Source organism: Marmota monax, unplaced genomic scaffold, assembly GCF_021218885.2.
Source record: "Marmota monax isolate L192 unplaced genomic scaffold, Marmota_monax_Labrador192_F-V1.1 WCK01_AAM20220418_F8-fsc00111, whole genome shotgun sequence".
In the NCBI taxonomy this organism is placed as follows: Eukaryota; Metazoa; Chordata; class Mammalia; order Rodentia; family Sciuridae; genus Marmota; species Marmota monax.
Window position 1 is genome coordinate 5,127,060 of NW_026695067.1, and position 20,279 is coordinate 5,147,338.

Below are 20,279 nucleotides of genomic sequence, written 5' to 3' on the forward strand. Positions count from 1 at the left end.
TTACTCTCTGCCATTGCCACTTTGTCTTATGGAAGTATAACCTCAAACAAATTATGGGCAAGTGGAAATAGGCATCAACTTTATTTCCTGGGCTGTGCCTGACAGTGTTGGCCGAGACCTGGCCTTTTCCTTAGAATTTAGTTTTAATTCTTCACTGTACATACCTCATCTTTTTAAGCTGCTTCTAGAAGTCAGGCAACTAGACTAGATAGAGAGAGCCTGTAAGAAAGCATGGCATTTTCAGGAGATATTTCTAATTGTATGGAATTATATGGAGGGCATATTCCCTGTATTCACTAGCAATTGGGTTGCTGTTAACTGCTGGGTCAACTCCTGAGCTAACCCCAATAGTAATTCTCAGTCTGCTGTGAAGTGTACACTGTCCAGTTCTGTGCCTGAGGATCTGCATTCAGGTAGAAGCTGCCTGGTTATAGAAAACTGCGCTATTTTTTTGTCATAGGCCTCTGAAAGAATAGGAGGGGGGAAAATCAAATCTAAACTCATGGTAGAATCCTGCATGAGAGAAATGTGCTACCTTTCAGCCAAAATTTGGGACTCTTGAGTCCTAAGAGAAGATACCAGTAGGTCAGATAATACTTCTTGTTGAGGCTTACTAAAGACATTACATCTCAAATGAAATGCTTACACATCCAAAAGAGAGATCCTGACTTGGCATATAAACCTACTGCCACTTCTGGTTATCTTTCATCACTTGCTTGAGTTTGAAAAGGTAATGGTTTATGCTCTAAGGAAAGAGGCTCTTTCCCAAAACCTGAGGCTTTCTCATTCCTACCAGCTGGGCCCATTGCTAAAATGCTTTCCAGTGGGCTTGCTTCTGCCTGGCCAGCACCTGGGCTGCCCCAGCTTGCAGTTGGCCTGCCTTTGCTTCATAAGCTTCCCAGGGTGGTTCTTCTTCTAAAAGCTTGTATGAATTGCTATTACTGTCTCTTTATAGTTTAAAAATGAATCCTTTTTTGTTCTTTGCAACTCATTTGCTTTTTTCTTTTCTTTAAATTACTATTAACACCTGTTGATTCTTTTTTTTTTCTGGTTGGCCTGTCACTGCATTCCTGCTCCCCCTCCCTCTAGCTGGGTTTGTCAAGTCGCCCATGTCAGAAACTAAGCTCACGGGGGACGCCTTTGAGCTGTACTGTGACGTGGTCGGGAGTCCCACGCCAGAGATCCAGTGGTGGTACGCAGAAGTCAACCGGGCAGAGTCTTTCAGACAGCTGTGGGACGGTGCTCGGAAGCGCCGTGTCACCGTAAACACCGCCTACGGGTCAAACGGCGTGAGTGTGCTGAGAATAACCCGGCTCACCTTGGAGGACTCTGGGACTTACGAGTGCAGGGCCAGCAACGACCCCAAGAGGAATGACTTGAGGCAAAACCCCTCCATAACATGGATTCGAGCCCAGGCCACCATAAGCGTCCTTCAGAGTGAGTCCAGCACCCTACAGTAGTAGTACTGTAGTCATTAGAGGTGGCCCGATGACCCTTCCCTTCTGCTACCTTTTCCTCTTCCCCAGTATGATCGCTCACCCCACCCCTTGTCTTCGTTTTTTCAAACCCACGACCCTTCTGGTTGTAGTGTATGAAAACATCTGTGGCAACTTTTTTTTTTCTTCTTTGCCGTCCTCTCTGCCTCCCTTATTTCCCCACCCTTCTCTGTGTCTTTCTCTTCAGGAACAAAGAACTTGAGGAAATCCATGACTGTCCAAAATCATCCGTGTTGGGGAGAGGTGGGAAGGGAGAACTGGGGAAGTTAAAAAAAAAAAAAAAAATCAAATATAAAACCAGGCAGTCAAACAAGGGTAGTGTTGAAATTGTTTCTTTCCCTTCCCTTTAATTTTGTAGTAGGTTTCCTGCTATCCTTTTGCTGGTTTCTCCTCTGGTGCCTTTCTATTTTTGTTTCTCTCCCCAGTCTAACTACTTTTTATTTCTTCTGTTCATCTGTTTGAAGCTCTCTGAGTAGCTGCCTTCATCTCTATGGTTTTAAGTTTGTGTCTGCCCAGCCTCTTCCCTCACTGTAACTTAGTGTCATCCTGTTCTGTGATGGGAATGTTGCCATGGGTGCAGTGTGGTGATATGTTTTGATTGTTGGATGGCACATAAGCTTGGATATTTCCATAGTTTTAGCTCTTTTTCTTTTCTAAAACAGTGGCATGTTCTTCTCTGACAGCAACCCTCCACTGCAGCAGTACATCCCTCACTGGGCCTATACATTCATTTCCCTGTTTTTTGTTTGTTTTTAAGCAGCAGCCCAAGATTACTTCCATGTCTTGCTTGCCATTAGGAGCTAGGTGATACAAAGCTGCAAAATATTTTTTTAAAGCCCCATCACCATGTCTCAAAGTCTAGTTGCATCTGATTTCTATTTACAGATAGTTTGACTTTGATGACTATTGGCACAGTGTTCCTCATACCAGAGGATGGCAGCCTCTGAAGTAGTTTGGAAGCCATTCACAATGGCCTTCTCTTTATGTCTTAAAGATATGTCTTAAATACAACACTATTTCTCTGAGTGATGGAGTAAGCTGAGTATAGGGGTCAGAATTCTCCCCTTCATCTATTATAGTAGGCACAAGTGAGACATCTGACATAGCAGCTTTTGTGCTCAATTCTTTTTTCTGGAAAGTGACTTTTGCTTTGTATGACAGGAAAGAGGAAGAGGCACCATAGAACTAATGCTCTTGACCAAGAAGTGTTTCAGCCCCATCTTAGACCTAGTTATAATTGAGGTTACATTCTCTATTTGATAGAAGAAGAATGTGGATTTTTCACATTATCTTTAAGGGCTCAGTGAGAGACCTATAGCCACTTCTAGCTTAAAGACCTGACTGATAGAGTAAAAGTAATAAAGTACTATTTTATGAGGAATTTGGTAATAACACGGGAGGTAATGTGACATGGGCTCTGAATCTGCATATGGAAAATAGCACATTAATGTCTGTTCTTTGTAGCTATTTGGCGAAGATTTCTGTGGGGGTTGCGATAGGCCTTAGAGGATAGGCTGCTGCAGTTGGCACTGTTGAATCAGAGAACCTGCTCTGTAAAGGGGGAAAAGAAAACCTTGTCTATGTGAAAATGGGGAACATTAACCCAGCAATTTTTCTTTTCTTTTCTTTTCTTTTCAACAATTTTTTCCCTTGCACGCCTCCTTCTCCTGCCCCCTTGCTCCTTTCCTTATAACATCAGAATTTCTCATATGGCCACAAAAGTCTGCAGAAGTTTAGGCATGGACAGGACTGGGCATTTGGTAGTTATTCTTCCAAGAGCCTGGCTCATAGCTAGAAAGGCTAGGCCTGGGGGCTAGAAAAAGATGAGGTGCCTACCCATCAATCCCAGAAGTACACAGCATTCTCCCATTGACTTAGAAATAAGCTTCCTACCTTAAGAGTGTTTGTATGTAGTTAACCAAATCCTGGCCAGTCATTCTTACCCTAGACTTCCCAATCAGTCACTCAACCCAAGTTAGCTATTTGTTGCTCCCTACCCCCCCCTTTTTTTCTTTCATGAACACCCTAAATTCAACTGTAATTGTTTTATCTTAGGCATCCAAGAAGAAATTGCCTCTCTGGGGAGGTTGAAGTCTTCTAAGAATAACCCCCTGGCAATACTTTTCCCAAAGTTCTTTGAATGATGTAATGCAGGAAGAGAAATGTGCCCTGTTTTTAGGGTGTCTCTGTGGCCATAGCATTTTCTTTATGCATGATTACTAGGATAAGGGTCTCCTACCTGATGCTTCTAAATAAAAGTCAGTGGCAGATAAAAATGTTTGAACTTCTCCTAAATGTTCATCTCTCTCGAACTTTGGACAGTACTTGGCCACAGAAATAAAAGTCCCACCTTCATCTGGGTGCAGAATGCAGATATGGCGCCATGGCCAAGGATTGGTCAAGCACTGGTTTCCATATACAGCAATACATAGGAGGCAGGCTACCTACCCCACAACCCTCCTATGCTGCAGAATCATATTTAAGCCTATTTAAATTATCCACTTGCTCCCAACTGACTCTCTCATGGATCTTTTAACATTAAGGGGAAAAGTGCTTTCCTTTGCCTTCCAAGAATTCTTGGCAGAATGTCTACCAGATTACTTTCATCAACTTCTTAATCTCCCTGAGCTGCAATGGTCATTTGCATCGCTACAGGTAAGAATAGCATTTATTTTGGCCTCCTTGTATTTAAACATCTGGAAACTCTTGGCCTCATTCTCAGAGTTCAGCCTTTCTCAGTGCAATCTGAGAAGAAGAAACCGAAGGAGAGTCCCAAGTGGGGCGGAAAATGAAATCGGATAATAAAAATTTAGTAAAAACCTGAAAGTGTGTTTGGATTTTAATGTTGCCTTGATATTTTTTAATTTCTCTTCTGTGGAGTACTGGTTCTTTTTTCTCTTTTGTTTTTGCTTGGTTTTGATTTTTCTTGGAATTGTGATGCTTTCTGCTGATGGTGTGTGTGCGCCTTTCATTGCAGGGTTTGCAGCCATTCAGCTCGACTTCTTAAGGCCCAGGGATTTGGCTTCTGTCCAGTGTGTCTTGGAAACCATGGGGACACCACTGCGCTAACATGTTCACATGCATCTGCTTTTGTCTTAGTGGCTGCTATGCCTCCATTATCTGTACATAGAGACCCTGTTTGGTGTTACTGATAAGAACCAGTGCTGAATGGAAGATAACCACTATCCTTTTGCTAGAATTGGAAATTAATTAGAACCACTTTGTTAATTGAAAAACTTAAAGGTTTTGTTTTATCACAAGTTTGTTTGACAATGTGAACTTTGTTGTCAGAAATGTTAAATTGGTTAGGAGATCTCAAGGCATTATGTTTTCCAAGTATCCCATGACTGTTCCATCCTCTTCCCCTCCCTGAACAATAACAGAATGGTTCCAGTAGAGGAAGATAATTCTGTTCTTTATAATCAGAACTATACTACATAAAATGGCAAAGGGAAAATGCTTGGGACAGGAAGCTGCTATAGGCAGGAAGTAGTCAGATACAGGGTAATGGGAAGTCAATCATGGGTTTCTGAGAAAGAACTGGGGGGCGCACAAATAAATACCCCTTAATGTGGATGAGAAAAGATGGTTAGTGTAGACCTCACCTGAAAATGTTTGACCAAAAATAGAAAAATAATAGCCTAGGAAAAGGTTAAAGACTAATAATAATAGCAACAAAAGATAGGATAACCTAGAAACCTCCAGACTTTAATATAGCAACGAAGATTTCAAAATGCTTTAAAGATAAACCTTCCAGGAATGATAGTGTGACTTAAAGTTTTTCTGCCGTGTTATATTTGACTAATATATAGGTTATTTTTGTTGGTAAACTGGTGATCCCAGTTTATCTAAGCCCAGGATAGAACTAGAAAGTAAAGTTACATATCTTGTCTTAGGTTGGAAGTTTGGGTGAGGTATGTGTTTTGGGGGGGTGGGGGTAAGGGATAGAGAATTCAATCAGATGTGTTTTCTAGGTCCATTTTTGCCACTAATAATAATTACAGCCTTGTCATTTCACCTTTCTAGCTCTTGAAAAGAGGTATTTAGTAAACTCTTAGGGCCTTGCAGCTCTAAAATTCTTGTAGCTCATAATTCCAAGACATTGCACTATAGTGTATTATTTTGAAATTGAATGTTTTAAAGTGCAATTGTGGAAAAAAATGTTTTGGGAATAAATATGGGCTGAAGAGAAGAAGAACTGATAGTTCTTTAAGAATTTTCCCTCCTTAAAATTCAGAAAATTCAAGAGACTTCCAGTGGGAAGTTTGCTTTTTAGGATATACACTTTTTTTTGCATAAATAATGGCCATGAATGGTTTGCCACAGGTTTAACAGATTTAAATGTGGGGAAAGCCATACATGTATTATTTAATTACACTTATTACTATTCTAATAGGTGTAGACTCCAATGACTCTCATAGAGAGTTTATTAGTTACAGAAATGATATTGCCTTTGTTTTTAGAACTGCAAAGTAAAGCCTGGTTTTCTAGTTGAAGCTGAATTGGTCGCTGATTCTTATATCAGAAAAAGGTGGTATTCAAAAATTGTTGCCAGTACATATACCTGTAATACTCCCATTCTTTCACGTCTAGGCCAACTGGTCTTCAGGCTTTGTCTGCACTAGTGGTCATTTGCTTATAATCATTGTTTTTCCTTTTTTGACTTCCTCCAAAGTGATAAAGTGAAAGTCCTCATGTGGTCCTGTCTGCCCTCCCTTTTCTTCTAATTTCCCCTTCCTATCCCACCCAACTCTAAGGCCAGGGTTACAGACAATGGAAAGCTCTGGCCCCCTATCATTGTACACTCTAATTGCAGAGCCAAGAATTGTCACCAGTGAAGAAGTCATTATTCGAGACAGCCCTGCCCTCCCTGTCACCTTGCAGTGTAACCTCACCTCCAGCTCTCATACACTTACATACAGCTACTGGACAAGGAATGGGGTAGAATTGACTGCCACTCGTAAGAATGCCAGCAACATGGAATACAGGTGAGAGGGGCTAGCACCTCTTAGGAATATGGGTGGGAGTGTGGCTGAGCTTACTTGACTTTTTGTAAGTCATAATCATTAAGACTTTACATACACATGTTGAAATGACGAATCTGAGAATGATGTTTAAAAGGTGCATTGGGAACTGTTTTCTCACAGTGAATTGAAATGTTTCTTAAACTGTTACCTATTTATTGACACGTTTTGACTTGTTTCTCTATGGGCCTTTCTTACTAATGCTGTTCAAGCCTTATTAGGAGTTTACATATAGATGTTAAAAAGATTAGTCTGAGGCCATTATTTAACAAATGCAATGTAAACTTTTTCCTTTCACTTCTTTATTTCTCTTTTTAAATTGGTGCATTATAATTGCACATAATAATGGGATTCATTATGCTATATTCATACATGCACATAATTTACCAAATAAATGCTATGTCCATGTACAGATGTACCATATCAAATTCCACTAATATATAATTATAATGCACTAATTAAAATAAAAATCAAAGCACTAATAATAATAATAATAATAATAGAAGGGAGATCAGTAGAGTAGGGTAGTAGAATTGTGGGAGCAAAGAAGAAAAGAAAAGGGAGGGAAGGTACTGGGAAGTGAACTTTTATTTCAGTGAATTTAATTATTTACTAAACTATGAACTATGATATGAGATATATTTGTTCCTCTCCTGGATAGTCCAGTCCAGTATATCTGATGTGAGGTTCAAGAATCTTTAGTAAAGATTTCCAAATGATTCTACTAAGTAGCCAGGTTTGAGAGCCATAGATTTCCCCTTACTCTGATAAAAGAGAAATTGAGGGTAAGGCATAGTCAGCAGTAGAGTCACTGTTAAAATTCAGGTCTCTCGACATAATCCAGTGATTTGAGGGATCAGATCAAAATCAGCTTTGAGCCTCTTATTAAAGTAAGAGTCTCTCCAAGTGATTATTCTACTGGGTAGGTACCCTAATGGATTACCTTTTTTTAAAAAAAAAATTTTTTTTTAGTTGTAAATGGATCTTTTATTTTATTTATGTATTTATATGCAGTGCTGAGGATGGAAACCAGGCAAGTGCTCTACCACTGAGCCACAACCCCAGCCCCATGAATCACTTTTTAAGAATGTTTAATATCACCATCATCTGGTCAGAAACAGCAGATACAGGGCCTTTTGGTAAACTATAGTAAGGATGGTGGCCTGGGAATATCCTCTGAAAAAATGACCATACTTGGTGGTCTGAGTTATCTGGCAACCAAAGATTTGGTGTGCTTTTTGGAATATTTAGAATGCATAGCACCTTAGCTTTCTTAAGTATGTTTCTGTTTGGAAATTGATCTGGAAAAGGATCAGCTAATCCTGCTTGGCAGGTTGATAAAAGTATAAGGAGTGAGGCTGGGAAAGCCTGGGTGCGCAGTAGTAGCAAGGACATTCTCCAGTATTTTGCAGCATTGAGATCTTGTCAGCCCCTTATTTAATCCACATGAATTTGTAGATCCTCTTCCTTTTATTCAGGTGAGGAAACTAAGACTCAAAGAATAATTCTTGCCTGCTTTTAGGCCAAATAATATATTTAATAAGTTTTAGAACCAAGGCAATGTTCCAAGTCTTCAGACTTTCTAGAATTATTTTTTGAAAAATTTCTCCCTGTTATTCCATACTATTTAGTGGTATGTTGGTTAACCTTTTTCCACTGTAGTTTCTTCTGATAACATACTGGAAATAGAGCCTTGGCTATATCCTTGATAGCTTGGAAAGGGTTAAATCAGTTTAAGATGTTGAGTGGAATGGAAGGCATTTATTCGTGGTCTGTCCATTAGTTTTACAGATCTGTTTTTTATAATATCTCTTTCAAGGTGGCAGACATCCAGTCATAGTTCTCTTGGATTTTGTGCAGTTGTCCACGAAGCTTTGAGCTGTTAATGTTATGGAGATTTTGACCTGATTATAAAGTGCCTCTTCCCCTATTTTTCTCTTGACTTATCTGAAGCTCTTCAGGGATGTTTTGCATCACCAGAGTTTTCTAGGGATTCTGCATTTTTTTGGAATAACAACTTGGCTATTCAATAAGTTAGCCATGGAGCCAATTTGAGAAGCCTGCTTCTGCCTACCTTATAGGAAACATTTTCTCTTTGACTCTCTGTCATCTTCAATTTTTCTTCTTCTCTTTCTTTAATTTTTTATTTTTTTGGTGGTAGAGATTGAACCCAAGACTCTGTGAGTATTAGGCAAGTGATCTATCACTGAGCTACATCTCCAACCCTCTGTTGGTTTCAATTTCTTCCCAGTAGTGAGTCCAGGGGAATGGTGTAGGGAGATTTTGTGCCCTAGACATGGCCTCAAGCTTGGGAGTCTTATTCCCAAGTATTTCTAAAGGAACTTAGAGTTTGTCTGAGCCCTGAAGATACAGCTACTCTTTCTCCTTCAAATTCTGGAATACTTATTAAGAGGAGCTTATTTGTGTGTCTCTTCTTACTGGGAACATATAGATTTAAAACAATGCATTTGTGTCAATTTGGAAGACATTTTGACTACTCCTCTTAGAATGGTCTCCTGCTGTGGATATTTATAGACAGTCCTGGGGATGAGCTGTGCATCTCCTCAATCTATACTCTCTCATTTTTTTTTAAACATTCATTTTTTTTTAGTTGTAGTTGGACACAATACCTTCATTTTATTTATTTATTTTTATGTGGTACTGAGGATCGAACCCAGGTCCTCGCATGTGCTAGGCAAGCACTCTACCACTGAGCCACAACCCCACTTAACCTGTGTTTCTTTTTTTTGAATGAACGTTGAGATGGGTAGATGGTTTTGGGCCAGTCAGTAGACAAGATTGGGAGTTTCTATTAGACATTAATTAGTGCAGTGGAGATTTGATCATCACAAGTATCATATTTTAATGACTGAGCAAAAGAACAGGAGTTCAGTCTTATGTAAGTATCCTATGATCTGGAGATTATTGATTCTGTTTTCTGTTATTGCTAACCACCCTTTCTACATGTGTTTGGTATATGTATATGTAGACCAGAGTCTACTGAGGTGGAATGGAGTTGGCTCTCAGGGGCAAGAAAACTTATTTGGGCTTACCTGTAAGATTGAGAGGAAGGACATGCTATTTTGGCCACACATGCTTCTTAACAGTTATTCCTGTCATTTAGTCATTCATTCATTCCTCTACTGTACTCTAGCACCAAGTAAGGTGCTGGGTATAGAACTGTGTTCTAATTAAACAGTGTCTACCTACATAGAACTTGATCTGTTGGGAAATCAGACATTAATCAGACTATCACATAAATACATAATTAATTACACATGGTAATAAGTGCTGTGAAGAATCATAGGATAGTATGAGAGAGAATGTCAAGGAGGAGGATGAAATTTACATTAGGACTGGGAGGAAGTGATATGTAAACCCAGACCTAATGGAAAAGGAGTTGGGTAGGCTAAGAGTAATGGGAAAAATATTTCATGTAAAATAACATCTTGTGTGAAGGTTTTGAGCTAGGAATAAGCTTGGCACTTTGGGAAAAAAAACCCACAAAAACCTAGTACAGCTGGAAATTGGCATGAGATGAGGGAGGCTAGGGTGGTAGGCAGGAACCAGATCATGCAGGGCCTTCTTTAAAACTACATTTCTGTGGATAATTCTTTGTTGGCAGATTTGGTTCTTTGCTTGAAAGCAGAAAAACAAATTATACCTGGGTCCTGTTAGTGAGTAGTAGACTTACCTGAAAGGCATGCTTCTAAATAAGATCTTTAGAAAAGCTCAAAAAGGCTTGTTTTGTTTGTTTCTTCTGCTCTTAGTTTTCTGATTGGAACCAAGAAGTTTTTAGTGATGGTTGTGTATAAACTATACTAAGTATAAATTATAGTACTTTGTGTGGCATTATATTTTAATTACTTAACTTTGTAGTTTGTTTCCCCCATTGGACTAGAGTATCTTAAGGTTAAGGACCATGGTCCATTCCATCTCTTTATTCCTGGCACCCAGTAAGGAATAAGGCATTAATGTTTTGGGATATACAAAGGGAGGTTTTTGCTTTCAGTTAGGAAGAAGTGAGTTGCATCAAGGAACAGGATTTGGAGAGCATGGTCTCTGCTTGCTCCTTTTAAGTCTCTTTTTGTTTATGTTTTAACCATTCCCAGTTAACCTCACTTCATTTTTCTTCCCATCTCTACAGGATCAATAAGCCAAGAGCTGAGGATTCAGGCGAATACCACTGCGTATACCATTTTGTCAGCGCTCCTAAAGCAAATGCCACCATTGAAGTGAAAGGTATGACCCAGCAGAGGCTGAGGTGTCAGTATGTTACTCCTGAGACTTTACTTTGGTCTGGACTCCTGGTGTTCGGTTCTTTTTTTTTTACCTTTTTACATTTCAAGAAGCAATGTATTATTATGGTTAGGACCCCAGACTCAGGAGCCTAGCTGCCTGGGTTTAAATGCAAACCCAAACATCTACTACCTGTGTGACTTTGGCAAGTTACTGGGTTTTCTATGCTTCTGTTTCCTTGTTTGTAAAATGAAGATATCAGCAGTATTTATCTCATGAGTTTGGTAGGAGGATTAAAAGTAATTTAATAAGCTGGGCACTGTGGCACATACCTGTAATCCCAGTAGCTTGGGAGGCTGAGGCAGGAGGATTGTGAGTTCAAAGCCAGCCTCAGCAAAAGTGAAGCACTTTTTAGAGACCCTGTCTCTAAATAAAAATACAAAAAAGAGTTGAGGATGTGGCTCAGTGGTTGAGTGCCCCTGAGTTCAATCCCTAATACCCCACCTTTCCCCAAAAAATTAATAGATAGGTTTGAGTTGAAGAAATTGCTGTTTAGGGGCTGGGTTGTGGCTCAGTGTAACAGTGCTTGCCTAGCTTGTGAGAGGCACTGGGTTCAATCCTCAGCACTATATATAAGTAAAGTAAATACCCATTGACAACTTAAAAAAGTATATTTTTACAAAATTGCTGTTTTTATACAACAGAAATGTTTAAATGTTGGCAACTCATATGGCCCAATCTTAGGTAGAGCTCTTAGAATAGCACCTTACAGGTATTATTACATAGGGTTCCAGTGGGCTAACAGGATTTGGGAAAGTATAGTGTGCAAGGTTGAATATAAGCTGTTTGTAGGTAATTCATTAGAAATGTGCCTGTGGGTATATGGCATCATAAAGATGAGTCTTAGAGTTTTAAGAAGGGTAAATAGAACTATAAAAGTTAGAACCACCTAGTAACATCATTAATCTGTTTTTCTGTTACTCACAGGAAAAGTGAAACCACTAGCTCTGTGTTCTCTGGTGAGTTTTTTGGCAGAGCTGGCCTAGGGCCCAGGTCTCAATTCCCCATCCAGTGTTTTTTTCATTATTATAAAATGACCAGTGGGAGGCAGGTCTACTATTTGAGGTCACACTGAAAAGAGGAATTCTTTTATTTTTAGTGTTTTTCATTTTGCTTATGAAGGACCTAAACTTGTCCTTTAAATCCATATGCTCATTTCTAGAAGCTAGAAGGATAGATTTAGGAAAAAGTAAGGGCCTATGTAACAAGTATTCAGGTCTTCCTTAAAATATTTAGAAGATTAAAAATGCAGATTTAAGAAAGGCTTGCCTCGCGTGTGTAAGGCATTGGGTTCAATCCTCAGCACCACATAAAAATAAATAAAACACAGGTGTTATGTCCTGTACCAAAAAAAAAAAAAAAAAAAAAAAAATAGAAAAGAAAGGCTTAGTTAAATCCCCCAAACAAAGACTGAATATTCTGATATGCAGATGCTAACTCATAATAACAGTGTAGTGGGTAAGGGAAAAATAGAAGTGCTTTGGATTAGACAAAGGGAATGAAGGGCAGGGGGAATGGAAGTAAGAAAGATAGTAGAATGAATAAGATATTATTTTCCTATGTCCATACAAGAATACACAACCAATGTAATTTATCATGTACAACCAGAAGAATGGGAAGTTTTACTCCATGTATGTATAATATGTCAATATACATTCTATGTCATGTATAACTAAAAAGAACAGATAGAAAAACTAAAAAATAAATTAAATACATAAATAAAAGGCTTAGTCACATTCAGAGTTTCCCTTACATGGTATAAAATGAAAGTAATAGCTTGGTGATGTGATTCTAACATTCTGGGTTGAAGAAGGGATAGGTCACTGCTTCCTCTGGCTGCCAGATTTTAATTTTGAATGCCTCAAGGATTGGAGTTACAGTGGTTATAGGTCCCAAACAGGCCAGAACCTGGCATTTGATTTCTCCCTTGTCATAGAGGGATCTCGATTCCTCTCTGTTTTTGAAGAATGCCACATTTGTTCAACATGAGGAAGAAGGTTATGAGAAACTGTTTTCTCTAAGCCAGCAAGGACCTTCCCCAGCTTAGACGAGCTGTGCTATATGGGAAGACTTTTGCTTTGTATGAAATGCTGCATTATTCCTGGCTGAGCTTTGAGCATAAATTCCCAAGTATAGAGAGCAGGCTAGATGAGGGAAGGGGAAAGTGGTGTGTCTAGCTAGTGGTCCTCAACTTGAGGGATAATTACACATAATGCAAGTCTTGGCTAACTGTAATCCTATGGATTTGGAGTTAATGATTTCTAGATAACACTTTAGGAGTAGAAACAGAGATAAGTTTTTCCATTGGTTTGACTGCCTTAGAAAGTGGCGTTCAGCAGCCCCAGAGACATTTTTCTTCACTTTTTTTTAGCAGATATGAAGCAGTAGTGGAGAGGGACAGAGAAGAGGAGGCTGCTGGAAGGAGTGTTTTCAGATAGAAGTTAAGATATGCATGGTATCTGTTACATGGTATCATATTCAAGGTGCTGATTGCACATTGCATTTTTGCTGTATCACCCTACAATAAGGAAGATGGAGTAGGTGGTGGTATCCTGATTTTAAGGAAGCAGGCCTTGAGAAAAATTGTTTTATGAGATTCTAAAGCTTGTTCTTGGGTAGATAATTTCTTTGTTAAATCTCTGAAGAAAATTCCTAAGGAATTCTAATCTTTTCTCCCCCAACATTTGGGCAGAGTAGCTAAATAATTAATGTCTTAGTGTTTCAGGTTATGGATAGTTGAGTCGAGTAAAGACTGAATATTTGGCTTTTTCTGTATTAACTTTAAGTTTATATAGGCTCAAGATCATATTCTAAGCTAGTTTCCAATCATGGTTGGGCAGAAAAAAGTGGTAGAGGCACACTCCATACATTTAGAGTGGAGTGTGTGTTAATTCCCAAACCATTGTCATATAAACTCTAATTTTATTCCCTCAGTACCTCCAGGGTGGGGTTAGAGACAGTTAACTTTTTATAGTTACAGTGATTTGAAAATTTTGCTGAGTAACTGACAGGTAAGAGGTGATTGTACTTAAGAACAGAGAAATTCTGGGAACATAAGTGACCTCTTTGCTGAAAGAAGGCTCTGAGAATCTTTCCCATTTATGGCTTTAACTGCATCAGCACTTCAGGGTAATTTAATTCAGACCATATGTGTATATTTCTTATATTTCTAAGGCAGTCAAACCAATGTATTTATTGTACATTCAGCCCTTTTTTCCCTTATTGCTTTTCCTGTCTTTCAGAACATCTCTTGGGGGGTGTTTGGGGAGTGAAGGAATTAACCTAACTATGAACTGGGTATTATTTGTCAAATTACCAAATCTTGAGTTACCTGTAGTATACAAAAGAAAAGAAGGCTACAGGAATCAGGAGGGACATGTATCTGGGAGTAGACCAAAGATGACCATGCATTTTCTCCCTAGCCTATAGATTGCTGTCAAGAAAGAATTTTGATGGTGATATCATCTCCCAATGATGAAGGCCTTGCATCTGAAGTAGGTTTTTTCTCCCATCTTTTATAAAAGACAAGGATGAGGCACAGTTTAAGAAGAAAGATACTATACAGTTAAGGGTTATGTTTCTTAGGTAATTGGCAGGTGACCTGAGCAGATGCAGAGGTTGAAGACAGAGCAGGGCTGTGTAGGAGAGGGGAAATAGCCATGTGACCTTTGCCTCTAAACCCAGCCTCTCAGGGATCTGCTTAGCTCATTCCAAGGAAGGCATTGCTCCTGGCTTTTTGACACTTCAGAGGCTGTGGCTTCCACATCTTATAGAGGATTTATGAAAGCTCTACAAAGATTTTGAAAATTTTTAGCCCTATAATTGTTCAACTCTTTGCCTCTTATTCCCTCTGTCTTTGAGCCCTTCCCTTTCTAAAATTGAAAAAAATATGCTCATAAAAAAGCAAATTTAAAATTTCTATGTAATTTACAAAGTAAAAAGAAAATTTCTGCCAGGATTCCCAAGCCCTGTCTTTATCGCTCAACCTTTTGAATTTTAATGCTATTTGTATTAAATGGTCTTAGTAGTCACCAAATCCTTGACAGAAAATGTACTACTGACTCTCATGTGAGGTACATTCCTTCCCAGAAAAGTTTGAACCTAGTGACATACTAGAACCATCTCTCCCTGTTCCCTGGATATTCTTAATGAGTTTCAGTCTTTTGGTGGCTACAAAAGCCAAATTGATCTTTTTTTTTCCTTCCTACCTGTTAGCTCTTTTTTTGCATTTTAAGATTTTTTTTTAGGAATGAATTTTAGGATTTCTAGAAGAGGCCTTTTCATTACTTCCCTGTTTCCTGCTTGTTAACATGCCTTATAGGTGACAGATCACAGTCCAAACTGGCTGACGTGGATTGTGTGGTGAAAGTGAATATCATTATTGAGAGGAATAATACACATTTCATATTTGTACAGTCCTGTCATTATGTGCAGCATTTTCAGAGTTATTTCTTCATTTGATGTGAAGGAAATATAGCTAGTTTGATCGGTGAAGATGCTTAGAGATTGTGACATCATTTAGGTCAGAGCATATGCTAAAGCTGATCCAGAATTGTGATTACTTGAGAAGTCTTTGAAAGCATGATAATAATACTTTGAAGCTCTAGGGCATTTTGAACTACAGCCTTAGCCCAAATAACTATCTCTACTCTTTTTTCCCCCTCCTTTTCAGGGTGCTATTCTGACTTTTCTTAATAAGAACAACTAACATTATTGCCCACTTACTATGTGCCAACACTATTTGTTCCTTTCCTCTCTTTCAGTCTTCACAGATGCATGGGGTACATGCGGTTGTAATCTCCACTTTCCAGATGAGAAAAATCAAAGCTCAGGGGAATTAAAGAACTGATCCAGTGTGACAGACTTAGCCAGTGGAGCCAGGTTCTTACCCAGGCACTCTAACTCCAGAGACTGCTCCTAAGCATAAAACCATACTGCTGCGTTCAGCATGTAATAATTAAAACGCCTTGGACTGAGAGAAGAAATGGGTTCTAATCTTGGCTCTGTCATTAAACATGATGTGACCCTGACCAGTCACTTTTCCTTCTCTGGACCTCAGCTTCCCAAGTATTAGATGAAATAGGATGAGAGATAGATGATCTTTTTTTATTTTTATTTTTTTTTAGGTGTAGATGGACACAACACAATGCCTTTATTTTATTTTATTTTTTTATGTGGTGCTGAGGATCGAACCCGGGTCCTGCCCATGCTAAGCGAGCACTCTACTGCTGAGCCACAATCCTTGCCCTAGATGATATTTAAGGTTCTTTTGTTCTGTACAGCTCTGATAAGTCTGTATACTAAAGGCAAGGAATTCTAAACTCATTTTCCTAGTGGTGATGACTGTAACTTTCCAACCTGAGAGTTCTACCTCATTTCACCCTGCACCTCCACCCATTCATCTCCCTGTCTCATGAGAACACTCCCTCTTTGTAGTCTCTGACTTCCATCACTGGTGCCAGGAAAAGTCAAGGGTAGCACCCTGAAAAGGTGGGGGGAGGGAGAGTAGAGATAGTTATTTGGACTAAGGCTGACGTTCAAAATGTCCTAGAGCTTCAAGGTATTATTATCATGCTTTCAAGGACTTCTCAAGCAGGACTTCTTAAGTGTTTGAGCAGTTGATTCTCAAACTTTAATTTGTCTGAAACGTGGCCTGGGCATCATACTTTTAAAAACCATCCCAGATAATTATAGTGTTCAGCCAAGGTTGAGAACCACTGTCTTTGAGGAAACTTGTGTGTCGTCTTAGTGGTTTTACCTGCAGAAGGCAGTACAGGTCCTAGGATTATTGAGTCTTCACAATCGATGATGAGTCTACACATTGTGGAGAGTGTTTCTTGAGCCAAAAGCATACATCCTTCTTGTTTCCCTCTGAACCATTCTCAGATTTCTTCCTATATTCCTCCTCATAGTCCCTTGGCTAGCAGTAAATCTTTGCTCTCCCTCTGCTTTCCGTACAGCCTGTATTTTGCCTGCAGCAAAAATGAGGTGTCTCTGGTATTGGATAGATTGCATAAAAAAAGCAAAAAGACTGTAGAGAATGAGTGTGTTTACTTAGAAACAACACACTTGTTGATAACACTTTCAAGAGTAGATTATTTGTGCAAAAGAGTTGCTAGGTTATAAGTTTGCTTTGAAAAGTAAGCACCAGATACAGTCTATGTATGAGGCCTTATTCCTTGGTCCCTTTTTCAGCTCTCTTCTGTCTCTTCTGTTAACTTTATTTAATATCAGCTTCATCTGAACATGCCTCCTTGCCTGAGTTGACATACAGCCCGGGAGAGAAGCTGGTTACTTTGCTTCTAAGTACAGGGAAGTCAGGCAAACAGAGGGTACTGAAGAACAGGCCAAAAGCCCAGATTCCCCAGAAAATGAAAATGAATCAAGTGCTGATGGATTACTGAGACTTTTTGGGACCCCTGCATTGCCATTCATTAGGGTACTGGAAGGATATCCATTAACTTACATGATTAGACAGTGTGACAGACAAGGCCAGAGAGAATAATATTCCAAGTGTGTCTCTTTGTTGTTCCTTCCCCTTACTCTTGCCACTCAGTCTATGCCCCCTTGAGAGGGTAAAGGGAAGGAAGGATTGTTTGCTCTCTTTCATGATACACAGGCATAGTGAGACTTCTCAAACCAGCAGACCTGGTCAAGGGGTGCCTTGTTAAATGGCAAGCCCATTTAAGGTGAGGCACTAAAAAAGGCCATTAATCAATATAATTTGTCAGTAACTCACCTGATTAAACTGTTAGAGTCACAACAGAAATCCTGTTTATGTCATCAAGAGGGGAAAGCACATAGTAATCAGCATCTTTTTGATTGCCTAGATCTAACAATGCTGGAGTCTAAGCCTTCGCCTTTCCTTTCCCTAATAGCTCAAATCTGAGTTCTACTTTTTGATCCTGAGCTCTAACCTTAGTATAGTGGTATACTTTAATCCCCACAAGGTCTCTATGAAATATGTGGGTATTATTTCCCTTTTATGAAAGTAAATATTGAAACTCAAAGGACTTTAAATGATCAACCTTAGATTAATTGATTGGTGAGTAATAGAGCTTTTTTAAAGTGACCAGATCCAAAGCTCTGTTCTGGTCCATACATTATACTATATGAGGTAGTTAAATTCTGACAGGTAAATCAGTCCCACATCAGGTCTAGAGACTTCTGGTACATCTATAAGTAAAAATAACATTTGGGCAATTTACTGTGCAGTTATCAGTAATGCATATTAAATATTTCAATTTTTGTCAGCCCTATGCTGATTTATTTTCCCCTCACTATAGTAAAGTACAAAATTGCATGGTTTCTTGAGTGATAACAACCCTGAATTGAATTCCAGTTTTACCATTTACTAGCAGTATAATTTTAGACACTAAATAACTTTTTTAAACTGAGTTTCCCAATTTATGAAAATGGGGTAATATCTACTTCATCATTTAGTATATCTATTCCTGTGTAATAAATTATCCCAAAACGTAGTGGCTTAGAAAAACACTTTTCATGTCATAATTTCCTTGGATTAGGGATCATGGAGCAGCTTAGCAGGGTTTCTGTTTCAGTCTTTCCTGAGAATTCATTCAAGCTGTTTGTTGGGGTGTACTCATTTGAAGTCTTGGCCAGGGCTCATCGATCTACTCTCAAAGGTGGCTCCCTCACATGTCTGTTGGCAGGACTCTGAGGGCTTCTCCATATGCTGTTTGAGCAACCCCCTAGCATGGCAGCTTACATCCCCTCAAAGTGTGTGATGACTGAGACTAGAAAGCCACAGTTCCTTTTGTGAACATTTTCAGAGTTGCTTTATTTTACTCATTAGAAAGGAGTCACTAAATCTAGTCCTAATATTTAAGGGGAATTATGCTTCATCTCTTGAAAGGCAATGTATCAGGGAATTTGTGTACTATTTTAAAACCATTATTGGTGGTTCAGCCCTAACGGGCCTGTTTCTGACCACTGCTGATATATACTCTGCGCAGTTACCTTTCTATCTGTGGGTGCTCTGTCCTGCCCAGCAGGTGGTACAGGAACAGGCATTTTGATTAAGCAAGCAGCTACCATAAAAGATAGAAGTGACACACCTTTTCTATTGATCCATAGGCAAAAGTCACAGTTGTTATAATCACTTCCTTTAGGGGTAGAGTGGTGTGGCTTAGGTTAATTTTCTCTGTACCTAGTATAGTAGTGATACTTCCCTTCATCCAAGATAATCAAGGCATTATTTTTTGTAGTCCATTAGGTAGAGGAAATACTTTCTCCTCAACTTCACACAGTACTCTTTGGTAAGATGAGGAAAAAAACATTAGTTGATATAACTAATGAAAAGATTTTCTTATAGGCTTATGCTCTGTAAACATGGCCAAAAAAGGTGCTTTTAAGGCCATGTTCCATCTCTAAGTAGAAACCTTTGTAGAATAATGCGCTAGATGAATGAAAAGGAAGGTGGCATTTTCCTCCTCCTGAATACCAAAGCAAGAATGAAAATCATTCCTACTCTTCTCCCCATTCCTGACCTTTGAAGTCTGGGCTCTTTCAGAAAAATGACTTTTAGAGGCCGTAGAGCACTCTGCCAACTTAACTTTAAGCCTTCTAGGTGGTTCTAATGTGTAACCCAAAGCAAAAGCTAATAGTACTTAACTATAGTACTTAACTAGTGCTAATGGCATTGGCCTTATATATGGCTCAGAGTGTTCCCTTTGAGGCAAAGGAGAGTGAAAATGGGAAAATACACCATAGATAAGCTGATTTCTGAAATTTATATCTTCACTCTAGAGCACTTCCCCGAGGTTCCAGAATTAATATTCAGCTGCCTACGTGACAACTTCATTAAATATGCTTCTTAATCTTAACATGTCCTGTCCACTATTGCTTTCTTCCCTAACAAAACAAGAATAATCAAACAAAAACTGCCCTGAGCATCTTAGTAATTGGCGATTCCATTCTTAATGATTAATTAATTACTCAGGCCAAAATCTTGGGGTCATCCATGGCTCCTTTTTCTCTCTTGTCCCATATCTAAGTCATTAATAAATATATTAACTCAACCTACAAAATATACCTAGAATCTCATTACCTCTCCCCACTTCCACTGCTACTCCCTTCATGTGAACCATGGATACCACCCACACCCTTGTCTGAATTACTCAAGTAGCATCCTACTTTGGTCATGCTTCCACTGTTGTGTATATACAGTTGTCCATATAATAGCCATAGGGAGTCAGTGAAAGCATACAAATCATTTCATATTTGCATGTAATAGGCCACTAGTGATTTCTAACAGACTCAGTGTAAATGCCCAAAGTCATTGTAGTGGCCTACCAAGTCCTATCCAGTCTGGGTCCACAGTCTTTCTGATTTCATCTCTGTGTTCTTGTGAACTGTGTTCCAACCAAACTTCTCTTTACTGTTCCTTGTATATAATAAACACACACCTGCCTCAACCCCTTTGCTTCTCTTTCCCTGG

At 39.1% G+C, this 20,279-nt stretch overlaps 1 protein-coding gene across 1 annotated transcript in view; it reads left to right on the forward strand.

Annotated features, from left to right (window-relative positions):
* Positions 1-20,279, forward strand: part of Nptn (neuroplastin) — a 67,075-nt gene that overhangs the window by 33,665 nt on the left and 13,131 nt on the right. Inside the window, exons 2-4 of the mRNA XM_046427913.2 lie at positions 1,090-1,437; positions 6,313-6,484; positions 10,668-10,762. Coding sequence (XP_046283869.2) covers positions 1,090-1,437; positions 6,313-6,484; positions 10,668-10,762 — 615 coding nt within the window. The remainder of the gene's footprint in view (positions 1-1,089; positions 1,438-6,312; positions 6,485-10,667; positions 10,763-20,279) is intronic.